The 13,994-nt window shown below is 43.3% G+C and overlaps 1 protein-coding gene across 1 annotated transcript in view; it reads right to left on the bottom strand.

Annotated features, from left to right (window-relative positions):
* Nucleotides 1-13,994, bottom strand: part of adarb2 (adenosine deaminase RNA specific B2 (inactive)) — a 133,423-nt gene that overhangs the window by 2,771 nt on the left and 116,658 nt on the right. Inside the window, exons 5-9 of the mRNA XM_031584138.2 lie at nucleotides 13,734-13,902; nucleotides 11,930-12,081; nucleotides 10,168-10,336; nucleotides 4,518-4,699; nucleotides 634-815 (exon numbers count right to left, since the gene is read on the bottom strand). Coding sequence (XP_031439998.1) covers nucleotides 634-815; nucleotides 4,518-4,699; nucleotides 10,168-10,336; nucleotides 11,930-12,081; nucleotides 13,734-13,902 — 854 coding nt within the window. The remainder of the gene's footprint in view (nucleotides 1-633; nucleotides 816-4,517; nucleotides 4,700-10,167; nucleotides 10,337-11,929; nucleotides 12,082-13,733; nucleotides 13,903-13,994) is intronic.

Below are 13,994 nucleotides of genomic sequence, written 5' to 3' on the forward strand. Positions count from 1 at the left end.
GAGAGAGAGAGAGAGAGAGAGAGAGAGAGAGAGAGAGAGAGAGAGGGAGAGAGGGAGAGCAGATGAGAAGAAAAACTTTCTTTGCAGATTACTGTGTTTGCTCTAATATACCCCACTGCTTGCAACTGAGAACGCCTTCAAGGAGGACACCATTCAGGGGCTCTTCAAAACAACTCTTCTTTTCATTACCAATAGAAAGGATTTAATTTCAATTCAAATGTTTCTCTGCAACTGTAAGCATTTAGAGCGATATTGATGATCCCATTATATACATGATGAAAAATGAAAATTCATTTTCAGCACCTTGGGAGTGTGAGTGTGTGTGGGTGTGAAATAATGTGTGTGTGAGTTCTGGACTGTTCTGAGAGCTCACGTTAAGAGCAAATTAAAACATTGATTCCTCACTAAGCTGAAATATGAATAAAAGCTGTTTTCATTAACAGGCTCACACCTCTGTACATTTCAAACTAAAAATGGTAATAAAGCAGCTTGTATTCTTTGAGCTGTTTAATTCAAAGTGCCATGTCACAACATGTTAAAAGGAGGTGACAGGCTCTACAGAAGCTCTGGGCCAAGCTAGTGGAGGGCCTGTGTGTTTAAGTGCAGCTGAGGGGGACTCTGGTCTGTGCCTACCCTCTGGCACAGCCTGGCCCAGCGAGAGAAGAGCACATGCTTGCAGAGCCTTGATGGTGCCCCTGAGTCCTTCCTCTTCCCCGTAGAGGCATTGAGCACCTCCAGCTGGCTGTCTCCTGCCGTCCAGTTCACGCTAAAGCACGGCGACTTCCCCGGCTGCCGGCACTCGCTGCTGCTGAGACCTGCAGGACAGAGGGGAGGACAGTGAGTGTGTCTGACTGAGAGGGCCTAGGGGCTGGACCAAGCCTTGTAGCACTGGGGTCATAGTTCACAGTCAATTTGGAGCATTGATTCTTACTTGATCAAGCTATAAAAGCTATACAATATTTTATTTCTAGTTTATCATTTATACATTTTATGTTTTTTAATTCATTGCATATTTTTGTAGGTACGTTATTTAAAAAAATAAAAAAATAATCCTTACATATCACCTACTGTTGCCAAGCCATTGGGTTTCGAACCTAACGTAAGTGCAAGCTACTGTCCTAAACCCTTACCTGGTGTGCCTGAAACCATCTGCTTGATTAGCAACAATGACAAAAATCATTTCAGTGCATCAGTGAAATGCCCATAATTGTGACAGAGGTGAGTTTCCCAATGTTGTAAGTAATAACCCTGTATCCAGGCTGTTCTGCACTGAATGTTCTCCTGCAATCACACTGCCTCCACTCTTAGAGTTCTTTTAGATTCTCTTTTAACATTTTCGGGCGTTCTGCCACCAGTTCAGTTGAGATCATCATCAACAGCCACAAGAAAAGGCTTTTAAGTAGAAATAAATGAATTTTATATTATTCAAATCAATTCAATTTTATTTTATTTATATAGCGCCATAACAATACAATTGTCTCAAGGCGCTTTACAGAGCCCAGAGCCTGGACCCCCTTAGTGCAAGCACAAAAACTCCCTGTTAATATATTATGCCATTACATGCCTTGCCCCATGCAATGAAACGCACAGTACATGATGAAAATAGCTCATGGTTATCCAGATGAAAGCAGGTTTTCATCTGACTGAAAAGATTCCCAGCATTATTTCTGATATCATCCAAAGAAGCCACACTTAGGAATTAGGAATATAGAAGGGACAATGTGCAATCAACAAAAATGCTGCTTGTGCGGCCGCATTCTGTATCTGAGTGCCCGTAATGAATGTACACGCACATGTACATGCCAGTAATGAATGTACACGTACATGCCCGTAATGAACGTACACGTACATGTACATGCCCGTAATGAATGTACATGTACATGTACATGCCCGTAATGAACGTACACGTACATGTACATGCCCGTAATGAACGTACACGTACATGTACATGCCCGTAATGAATGTACACGCACATGTACATGCCCGTAATGAATGTACACGCACATGTACATGCCCGTAATGAATGTACATGTACATGCCCGTAATGAACGTACACGTACATGTACATGCCCGTAATGAATGTACACGCACATGTACATGCCAGTAATGTATACAGGCTGGAAATGGTCATGTCTGGTGTAAGGCAGGAGACACTGTGAATCTACATATTTCTTATTCTGTCATAAAGCTTATCAGAGGACCTGTCTTTGATATTCTCACAACAAAGGACTTGCACCGTATACTGAGGCAGAAGCCCCCACAACGGCTCTGGCATCTGGGGTAGATCACACCACCCAGCTCTCACCCAGTACTGGTGATCATACCCCTGAAACTTAGGCATAGAGTTGACCTTAAAATAGCTGTAGCACTGAAAATGTATATGAATAGATGAATTGATCCTCACCATATGGTAATCTCACTCTTTCATTTGGTTTGTTTTCAGGTTTGCATTTGATGCATTTGGTTTAATAGGCAATTATTATATTAAACACTTGGCAACCATTTCATATCAGACTTTTATTTATGGTTATTAACTATGATTTGGCTTTTTATCTTACACTGAATCTGGTCTACACTTGTACTATATTTACAGTTTATTGTTAGAATAAACTCTTCATTTATTCAGCAATCATACAATTCCTCTTGTGCCCTGCCTTTACTTATTTAACATCTAGCCAAATGTTGCATAGTTCAGGGTAATGTTAACAAAGATCAGTAACTTAATGGAGTCAGGTGAATTGTTCTCAGTGGTCTTACAAAGGTGGTGATTGATCCACCGTACAAACTGGATACTGTCATATTCTCTAATGCATATTCCTGTCCCATTCGCGAAATAAGCCTTCAAATGTAATCATTCCCATCTAAATAAGCCTTCAAATGTAATCATTCCCGTCGTTGGTAATCATGACTGCCTTGTACAGTTGCTGCGATGGACGTGATGGAACTGATGGACGTGATACCGGAGTGATGGACGTGATGGACGTGATGGACGTGATAGACGTGATCAAATCATCATGTTACAGTTGCTCTGAGTGACACACATGACCAAACTACATTTGACACTGGGAACTGCCAGTATACATATCACACCAAACGCACCGTGCAATGCATTCTGTGTTGGGAATGTCAAAAAAGTCAAGTTTGTAAAAGTTATTGCTGATTTGGACACCAAACAATATTCTAGCTTTTACTCAATTATTACTCGAGGCATGTTTACAGCTTTGCTGACTTTTATATAGCTTTAAATGTATTGTTTTCCAATCAAATTCTAATTTCATCAGTTAGCACCATATTGTTGAATCTATGTGAGCTCAACAAGTAATTTTAATGAGTTTTCCGTAGCAGATCAGATTTTTTTTCTTCCCAGTAGTGAAAACATTCCAGTGGTGTCTCGTACTTTCTCGGTCCCCATACCTGTATCTATGCATCTCAATAACACTTTTCCGAGATGGCTGAGACATGGACTGAACCATCTGCCAGCGTATAACAATCACCCAGACTCTTTTTAACTTTCTCATATTCATCTTTCACCATCCGCCCCCACCCCCACACCTCTCCCGACCACATTCATGCCTCAATTCATACGTTCAATTATCCAAAATTCATATCTTTGCTATCAACAGTGGGATTTGATCCTTCATGAAGTCTTGATCAATCGCTACACCATGCATTGTTCTGCTGTCTGGCTACTGGCTTTGAATCCGTTCAGGGCTTATTCAGTTCTAACTATGAGTCTCATCAGACAGGAGGAGGTGAAAGGGAAAAGACACTTCAATAACTCCAGTTAAAGCTGTGCAGTCCTGGAAAGTCTGCTGTTCCGATGGCAGCTGAACTGCAGAGGACACACCCAGCCCTTCCTGAAGGACATCTATTGACTCGCTTAGCCCAGCAACGGAGTTGCCAATCCCTCTCTCCTGCGATAAGACAGATCCTTCAGTTCCCAAGGAACTCAGGCTCTTTTATGACAGCTCAGGCCTTAAAATAACCAAGCCCATTTTTTTTTCTTCTCCAGAACAAGGGACAGGAGACAAAGGGAGCAGACCTCATCAATGGGCGCGTGAAAGGCAGAGGACAGACGGATGTGAGACTGCAGGCTTCAGAGGAGCCATGAATGGACCCCTCCCCTCCCCTCCGGTATGTCGACTGAATTGAATAAGATAAGGACCTCGGTGATTACATTGATTTGGTGGGATGGTTGTCGGTTGTCTCCCCTGACCTCCCTCTGCTCTCTGTTCTCCCTGAGGTGAACCTAAACCCTGAGCTATGCTCTACACACACCCATGACTTCTCTCAAGCGTGTCGTGTACATTTGGCGATGCTTATAGATTTATACTTGTAGTTATTTGTTGGTGTTCATTTCTGAGTTAGTCTTAATCATTATCTCTGTGATCATTGCGATTTAGTCTTCATCTAAAGACATCATGGATATCACCTGATCCCCAGTACTTAGGACGTTCACCCATGCAGCCTAATGAGGAGACAGATGGAGAGGGGTAGACCCAGAGGGCTGAGCGTACCGCTGAGGAGGGGCTGGTTGCGGCGGTAGGGCATGGGCAGGGATCCCAGGCGCTCCAGCCTCTGACTCAGCATGCGGGAGAAATGGCCCGTGTGTCTCAGGCTCCCCACCGTCAGGCTGTGCAGGTAGACCGGCTCCAGGAGGTGGCTGAGCAGCGCCCCCTGCAGGCCCAACACGTTCCACCTGCAACAGAAACAGAACAGGCCTCAATTAGAACCTGCAGTCAACCTCTTTCTACTACCTGCTCCGTCTATACTGGAAACTGACACGGGAGTGGATTAATCACTCTTGTCCCATCCCACCCCCACACCAACACTCCTGTCCCATCCCACCCCCACACAAACACTCATTCCTGTCCCATCCCACCCCCACACAAACACTCATTCCTGTCCCATCCCACCCCCACACAAACACTCCTGTCCCATTCCAGTCCTAGAAGAATGACTCCTGTCCCATCCTGTTTTGTTTAGTTTAGAGGGGTAGTCATAAGGTAAAGATTACTTTGCGTTCTACTGCATCATTTTCTATTCACACCATTGATGACGTCTGTCATCCCACTTATACCACAGTTGCCACACACATGAGTCGTGTTCATTTGTTGGGTAGAATGTCCATGTTTTGAACACTAAAACGGACTTCTTTGTAGAACTGCTTCTTTCCGACATACATTGAGTATTCACTTAACTTAACAAACTGCCATTACTAATTCTAAATGATTGGTTGCTATGGCAAAGCCCAGTCGTTAGTTCTCCTTTCACGTGACCAGTGCAACCAACCAGCAACCAGCCGCCAGAGCAGACAGGAGAAAATAAAAAAGATAACAGAACGACTGGCATTATGTTCAAAATCAAGAAACGTGCATTTATTCATATTAGAACTGCATATTTCTTATATATTTCTTATCTTATATAAAACCTTTACTTTTCGAGATATTCAAGAAAAAACTATTTTTTTAATTTGCGTTGGGCGCAAAAAGTACTAGCAGGTATCTCGAAAAGTAAAGGTTTTAGAGCTTAGAAACCTTCATAGTGCATATATAAACATGCGTATTCCGGTCATTTTGAGACCAAATTCAAGTGTTTATGACCTTCAGAAGCTGAGATACAGATGCACTGGACGCGCACTAAAAGGGCGTGGCAAAATCTCGATGTTCGCTCGGGTTACAGTAAACAACAGCACCCTAGTTTTGTACCTCAGGGTCAAATTAGCCAGAAACCGTTGAGAAAAGTCGTGCCGCTCATAATGCATACTCAACTTGAGCCTGCTAGTGGAGTACTTTTTGCGCCCCACGCAAATTAAAAAAATATTTTTTTCTTGAATATCTCAAAAAGTAAAGGTTTTAGAGCTTAGAAACATTCATAGTGCATATATAAACATGCGTATTCCAGTAATTTTGAGACCAAATTCAAGTGTCTACGACCTTCAGAAGCTGAGATACAGATGCGCTCCACGCGCGCTAAAAGGGCGTGGCAAAATCTCGATGTTCGCTCGGGTTACAGTAAATGACAGCACCCTAGTTTTGTTCCTCATGGTCAAATTAGCTAGAAACCGTTGAGAAAAGTCATGCCGCTCATACTTCATACTCAACCTATGGCCTTCTACTCCAGTATATACAAAAACTGATTATGATTATGTTTTCTGTTCCACCCATTCCCCATTGACTTTTTTTCCTGTCCCATCCCAGTCACGTGATGAATAGTGAAATTGACTCCAATCCCGTGGGAAACCCACAGGAATCCCGTGACCCACAGGATTCCTGAAAAAATGTTAACCTCTAGTCCATATACAGCGGATGAATGAGCTTAGACTCCAGCCCCAGGCTAAAGGCTAGGTGAAAGGGCTGGGTGTGGTGTGGTGTGTGTATATGTATTTGAGTAGGTCATGTGGGTGAGGTGTGTGTATATGTATTTGAGTAGGTCATGTGGGTGAGGTTTGTGTATATGAGTAGGGTGACCAGACACATTTTAATGGTGTATCGATCACCGAACTAGAAATGCCCCCGTTTTCATTTCAGAAATCTGGTCACCTTGCAATTACACCTTAAAGTTATTTTGTTTGAGTTATAGTAAGCATTTTGAAATTTGAAATTATTATTATTATTATTAATTGATTGTTTTAAATTTGTATTTTAAATTGATACTTTTGTTTTTCTAAGTCGCTTTGGCAAAAGCGTCTGCTAAATACCTTAACCTTAACCCTAACAATACATATACCCACTTCAGAAGGAGAATAGGTATCAGAAAACACAAAATGATCCATGTATCTTATAGTAACAAAGTGGATATATCTAGACTGTATGATGACACTAATGAATCAACAAATTATGTTACACAGGTCTACAAAAACAATTAATTAAATCACAGTTGATTTCAAAGGCAATAATAACTTGCTCTTATTTTTGGGAATGACAAAAGAAGGATTTTGTTTTAGACTGGCAAGACAGCTAACACACACCCTCATATTAGCTAATGAACTCGTTAAATAACACAGTCATTGACAAACATTATGCAGCTAATTTTAATCATTGTTTCTTTGGCGTAATTAATGTCTCTTTATCATGACAGCAATTACTTGTCTGGCTTTTCCCTGTGCATTTTCCCCCATGACTCATAATACGCTCGTTAATTAATAAATGTTTTCATTTATTTATTTATCTATTTATTACTTTTATTTCCACGTGGAGTCAATATAGACTGCCAACATCCCAAGAACCACTACATGTGCCAGGCTGAACTTCCCTCTCCACCTGTAGTCCACTCTACCTTTCTAATCTGCTCTAGCTTGGCTAAAACAACAGGGAAACTGAATTGTATTTCTCTCTTCCTTTCTGTGTCCCTCCTCCATAGCCTTTTTCGAAACAGAAAAACGATTTAGCCCTGTGAAATTAATTTGCTTGGGAAGAGGCTCTGTGAATTAGAAACATCTTTTAATCTCATGCAAGAAAAGACAGCCATCTGGCTTCTGAAGGAATTTTAAAGGGGTGAGGTCTCTTTCTCACACACTCCACGCGCTCCTCTCTCTTCTGTGTGCTTCAGTCCCGCTGCCTTTTCCACTTCCATGTCTCATACTTCAGTTCATTCCATTCGCTTCATTAAATCAGTGTTCATTTGCATAAAATAAACTTCCAAAGCTTAAAACAAAAGATCACATCCACACAAAGGCTTTCAGTTGTCAATTAAAGATGACAACAGCTTAATTAGACATCGTCTCATTCTCTACCCTCCACCTTTTTCTGCTGCTGGAAGAAGGTTTCAGTAAACTACACCTCATCATAACCTATCAGTGATGATGGACTGCCCTCCACCCCAGCGCCATCAGAGGGTGACGGAGAGGAGGGGGGAGGGATGGGGCGTCTGGTCAGGTGAGCAGTCATAAAAGCTGGATGAGAAATTATTGCTTGAGACAGGGGTGCAACATAGCAGTTACGTTTTTTTTCTCTCTCTTCTGTCCTTTGTTCATTTTTCTCTCTGTCTTCTCCTCCCGCCCTCTCCCCCTGTGACACTGGCGCAGTGGTAAAGCTCCAGGAGTGAGGCAATGAAATGGAGTTCAGTGGTGGGTTAGGACAAAGACTTAAGCCACTATCTCTGTCCTTCCTCTTCACAGTGACCTTGATTACCTCCAGTAAACCCCCCTCCCCTGGCACTTCAGTCACCTCAATGGAAGCCTTACTAATTTACTGGGATATAAAACTGAGAAAGAGAGACAGAGACAGAGAGAGAGAGAGAGAGAGAGAAAGAGAAGAGGGTAGAACTGGAGGAGAGCCGGATGTCCCCCCTTTTCTGTCTTATTCTATTTTTTGTAAAGTAATTGCTTTCACCCCTGGTGGTGACCCGGCCAGATTTAATCGCAGTGCTTCCAGCCCCAGTGAACTGAATCAAATCGGTCAAATTAACAGCGATTGGAGAGGGGAAGAGAGGTTCACCTCTGAACGCCTGAATGTGTCCTCGCTCAGAGTCACTTTCACACAGCCAGGTGGAGCTTACACTGACCCGGGTGCTGAATATCTGCCACTGTGTGAATGTATGTGCGTCCGTGTGTATATGTGTGTGTATGTGTGTGTGTGTGTGTGTGTGTATATGTGTGTGTATGTGTGAATGTGTGTGTGTGTGTGTGTAAGAGTCTGTGAGTGAATGTGTGTGTGTGTGTGTGTGTGTGTGTGTGTGTGTGTGTGTGTGTGTGTGTGTGTGTGTGTGTGTGTGTGTGTGTATGTGTGTGTGTGTGTGTGTAAGAGTCTGTGAGTGAGTGTGTGTGTGTTTTAAACCACCCAAAAATACTACCGTCAATCCCTACAGAAAACGTCATCACTCTAAGGTCACCCATTGACCAAAAACTCTCCACCAAAAAATGAAAATCTCAAAGACCCAAATCCCTTTTTTATTAGATGGCAGTGGAATCAGTGCCATGTTTATGCCCTCAGTAAACACTATGGAGTTGATTGAAAAGCATGGCCAGCAGCAAACACATCAACCCCTGTTCTCCCGGACCTCAGACAGGCTCAACATCTCTTATCTGAAAACAAATATCAGGGTAACCTTTTCCTCTACCATTAAAAGTCCTTGTGAAAAACAGAGGAAGACAGTGAATGAGAGATTGAGAGAGAGAGAGAGAGAGAGAGAGGGAGAGAGGTGGAGAAAGGGAGCCCTATTTAAAGGAAGATCATGCAGCCTCATAAAAAGTAATCCTCTAATAAAGATAACCCTTAAATCAATAGATTCCACTTGTGTTCTGGCTGCGCTGGGGCCGCAGGGGAGCCACAAACCCTCATCTCTAACAAAAGCTGGTCAAATTTGTCTCGGGAATTTACTCTGAAGCCGCCCCTGCATTCTGTGCCTCGGGCACACCGCTGGAATTCAAATGGCATTTCTGGAAAGCAGAGTGTTATTTAACGTGATGTTCTACATTCAGATCATTTACGCTTTGAAGATGAGCACGTGGAAAGTCAAAGTGCATGTCTTCAAAGATTTTTATAGTGCCATTTGAATGCTTCACGGATACAGACTTTGGATACATCCGGCTCTCCTCCAGTTCTTTGTTTTAGATACCCCGACAGTGAAGAACAGAGTTCTTTCTAACTTGCTCTTTTCAGGCCTGCACTGGTAGTACTGGTCTCTGAAAGAGTTTCTCTATAGTTCAGCAGCCATAAACAGGAAGCTGAGGTGTGTCAGCAGGAAGAGTTTCTCTTTAGTTCAGCAGCCATAAACAGGAAGCTGAGGTGTGTCAGCAGGAAGAGTTTCTCTTTAGTTCAGCAGCCATAAACAGGAAGCTGAGGTGTGTCAGCAGGAAGAGTTTCTCTATAGTTCAGCAGCCATAAACAGGAAGCTGAGGTGTGTCAGCAGGAAGAGTTTCTCTTTAGTTCAGCAGCCATAAACAGGAAGCTGAGGTGTGTCAGCAGGAAGAGTTTCTCTATAGTTCAGCAGCCATAAACAGGAAGATGAGGTGTGTCAGCAGGAAGAGTTTCTCTTTAGTTCAGCTGCCATAAACAGGAAGCTGAGGTGTGTCAGCAGGAAGCAGAGCTCCCGTGAGTGATGGTGACAGTGAACCTCGCCGCTCACCTGGTGATCTTGTCAGTGCAGGACATGGTGATGAGATCCTGTGTGTGTGTGTGTGTGTGTGTGTGTGTGTGTGTGTGTGTGTGTGTGTGTGTGTGTGACCTGGTGATCTTGTCAGTGCAGGACATGGTGATGAGCCGCTCCCCCTGCAGCACGCCGTCCCACGTCTGCACGGGCACCCGCGACCTCACCGGCAACGTCCCTTCGCCCGCCTCGATCTTTGTCCTCAGGTGTGTGTGGAACCGCTTCACCAGGGGTCGCCCACCGGGCACTGAGGAAGAGACACAGCTGTGCCAACTACGTGCCAAGAGTCCCAATAAAGGGGCTTAGTGCCACCAGAACACATTACAGCACAGCACTACACATCAGAGAACATAGAAAGCACTCACAGCTATTTGCCAATGTATGTATGACCAATTTGTGCTATCAGCCATTTATTTGTGTAAAGAGTTTAGTTTAGTGGGACATATATAGCCATGGACACAATCAAATTTGGCTTCTGCAGAAAAGCCATGAGCTTTTCTGTGTCTAGTCTGAAGGATCAGCAACTTAGGGATTGGTGTCTCCCATGGCATTAGAATCTGAGTAAAATTAGCTAAGTAAGGTGAGCTTTGATCGATATAAATATGTAACCGCATAAAAGTCCTCTGTTTATAAATTCCCTTTGTCAGTTTCTGCATGACTCTAGGGTCTGGCATCATGGCTACTGTCTGAGACTTGCACTTCAAAGAAAGAGTGAATCATTAGAAAGCACCCTACTCCTGGCCAGCTGTGGATACATGCTAGTGCTTTGGTCAAAGGAAGAGTGAATCATTAGAAAGCACCCTACTCCTGGCCAGCTGTGGATACATGCTAGTGCTTTGGTCAAAGGAAGAGTGAATCATTAGAAAGCACCCTACTCCTGGCCAGCTGTGGATACATGCTAGTGCTTTGGTCAAAGAAAGAGTGAATAATTAGAAAGCACCCTACTCCTGACCAGATGTGGATACATGCCAGTGCTTTGGTTATTGCTAGAGTTTTCCTCGACTCAACGAGGACAAAGTTAAGCTGTAAGTCCTCATCTGAAGTCTTCAGCAGAAAGTAGCAAGAGGTATTAGCAAAGTGGTAGAGCATAAGTCATTTTCTAATCTGTAAAAAGCTGACTGCTGAGCATTTAAAAAGGTTTAATGACCAAGAGACTGAAGTTCAAAGCTTTTCCAGTCCTCTTTTCAACTGGTCGTGATTAAGTAGCCTTTGACAGTTTTCACTGAAAAAAAATCACCATCAATTCAATCATACATCATGATTACTACTGAATAGAATAGTGTTTCTTAACACGTTTTGAAATATGTAAATGTATATCTGTGATAGAGATAGAACTAGAGATAACATTTTGAACTCTGTTATGTCACATTTTAGAATAAAAAACTTGACATCTAAATGAATACACATTTCGTGTACATCCAGCAAGCATTAAAATGTCAGCCGTAGGTTCGAGTTGCTCGGCACAGCTGAAGGGGCCTTGGGAAAGTGATGGCACATGAAAAGGGATGTGGTCGGTTTTCTGACAGACCCTGACAAAAGCATGGTGGGTGCTTTCAGAAATCCAGGCACAGAAAAGGATGATCCCTTTAAAAAGCCCTGTTAGGAAGGCAAGTGGAGAGAGAGCGGGGAAGAGAGTTAGCGAGAGAGGGAGGGAGGAAGCAAGGGGAGTAAGGAAAGAGAGAAAGTAGGGGAGATGGGGGAAAGAAAATGGGGAGGGGGGCTGAGTGACAGAGAAACAAAACAAGGGGAGATTGAAAGAGAAAGAGAGCACAGGAGAGATACATAGATAGAAAGACAGAGCGTGAAAGACTATAGCCAGAGAAAGAAAAGAGAAACTCACGCTCACTGCCGCTCTCGTAGGGTGAGTTGATCCTGGCGTCCCCGCAGGGGGAGGTGCTGATGTACATGTGGAAGAAGATGTTCTCCCTCAGACGGTAGCCAGCCTGTTTGTGCCGCACAAAGATGGAGCGCTCCCAGTCCTCCCTCCTCTGGCTGCGGCCACATCAGGCAACATCAGGCAACATCAGGCAACATCAAGTCAAAGGAGTGAAACTCAGATTAAGGGGAAAACATGTTTTTATTCTCATGTTCATATATTAGGATGTTTAAGATTCCGCTAGGTTTAGCAAAGTGTCCACCCCCACCCTTCACTGTGTGGGGGAGAGGCTAAATAGGCAGAGGCAGAAAGGGCAGGTAGGTACTGTGGGCATTGCCTAATTGGTTCATATTGTTGGACTGGGCTGAAATAGCTGATTTTACAGCCCAGGGATGACTAAGAGAATTTTCCCCAGAGAATTGTGACAAATATTAGAAATAGAATGTAAAAAAAAAACAAAAAAAACAGCTATTTAGTAATGATATGTTAAAGATTGGATGTTAGTCTATTTAGCATTAGTCTATTTGTGACCGAGAAAGAGAGAAAGAAACCAAGGGCAATTACACCACACACGCATGCACGCACGCACGCACATACTCACACACACACACACACACACACACACACACACACACACACACACACACACACACACACACTACCGTTGATGGTCTCTGATGGTACAGAGGGAGGGATATGTCTAATGAAAGACTGACACGGAGCGGAGCGGGGGGGGGGGGGGGGGGTTAACTCCCACTGTGATGTGGCATTTCAGTGAAAAAGTCCTGATTGTAAATCCCATTTCAAGTCCGATCCCCTCTATATTGCCTGGCATAATCAGTAAATCAGTAGTAAATGTAAGGGTTTGAATTCCAATGAGCACATGTCAGTGTGTGCTTGTGTGCTGTCACTGGCTCAAACACCCTGCCCAAGCACGCAAGAACTCTCAAATGGTGAATGTGCGCTTTGCAACTCGTAGCACGTTCCACTGCTTTTATCTCTGAAAGTGCATGTTGATCACAGCCAGTGGCCCGACTCCAGCATTCAAGCTGTAATGTGTCACACAGAGCGGGGGACATCCTAGGGAGAAACTCCCTGCTGCCATGGGAATGAAAGAACAGCTAAATCTGTCCATGTTTAAATCACTACTCAAAACTCACCTTTTCAGGACACGTTAATGTGTGATTAATGTTGTGTGTCATATGTTTCATTATGTTGTTTTCTATGATGATTTTGAATTCATGTAAAGTGTCTGAGGGGGGATGGGTGGCATTAGTGTGCTAGAATCTGCCCTGTTATATGAGTTTAGAGGAACACTGTGCTGTGGTAGTTACAGGTTGGGTTACAGTTTTACCTCTTAAAACATTACAATCATTTTAAGCACATACTATGTTTAAATATGGCTTCAAATTAGGATTTTAATACTGTATATCTAAAGCATTACAGGTCCATGGCCAATCAATTATCGGAATACATTCGTTTTATAAACTTCATCATCACCATAACAATGTTAAGACTTTAACTGCCACATAGAAATGGAAGAGACAGACAACAGCCAAGGTTTAAAGACATTAAGCTGCCTAATTATTGCGGTATGATTTACTTTCTCACAGACTTTTAAGTAAATATCTTACAGCAGGGACTTCAAACCAGTCTCAAAGAAGGCTTTGTGTATAATACCCTCACAAATCTCAAACAGCGCTTGAAAGGCGAGGCAGTAATGCAAACGGACATGAATTATTAGTGTGTTGACGCTTGCTGTGTTCACCTGTCATGAAGCTCCAGCTGGGAGTAGAGGAAGCGGATAAGAGCCCGGCGGACGATGATTTCTGCATGGCAGTCGTTGACCACAAGGCCCTGGTCACTGATATACTCCCCATTGATGCATTTAGTGCCAGTTGATAATGCCACCACTTGCGCCTGTCGGAGGTCCAAACCTGTGGATTTGAAAAACAGAGAGGGTGAGAAAGAGAGCAGAGCATTTTTGCAGCTAGGCCAACAATTCATTGGAGAAATAAAAATAACATAC

The sequence above is a fragment of the Clupea harengus genome, chromosome 17, assembly GCF_900700415.2.
Source record: "Clupea harengus chromosome 17, Ch_v2.0.2, whole genome shotgun sequence".
In the NCBI taxonomy this organism is placed as follows: Eukaryota; Metazoa; Chordata; class Actinopteri; order Clupeiformes; family Clupeidae; genus Clupea; species Clupea harengus.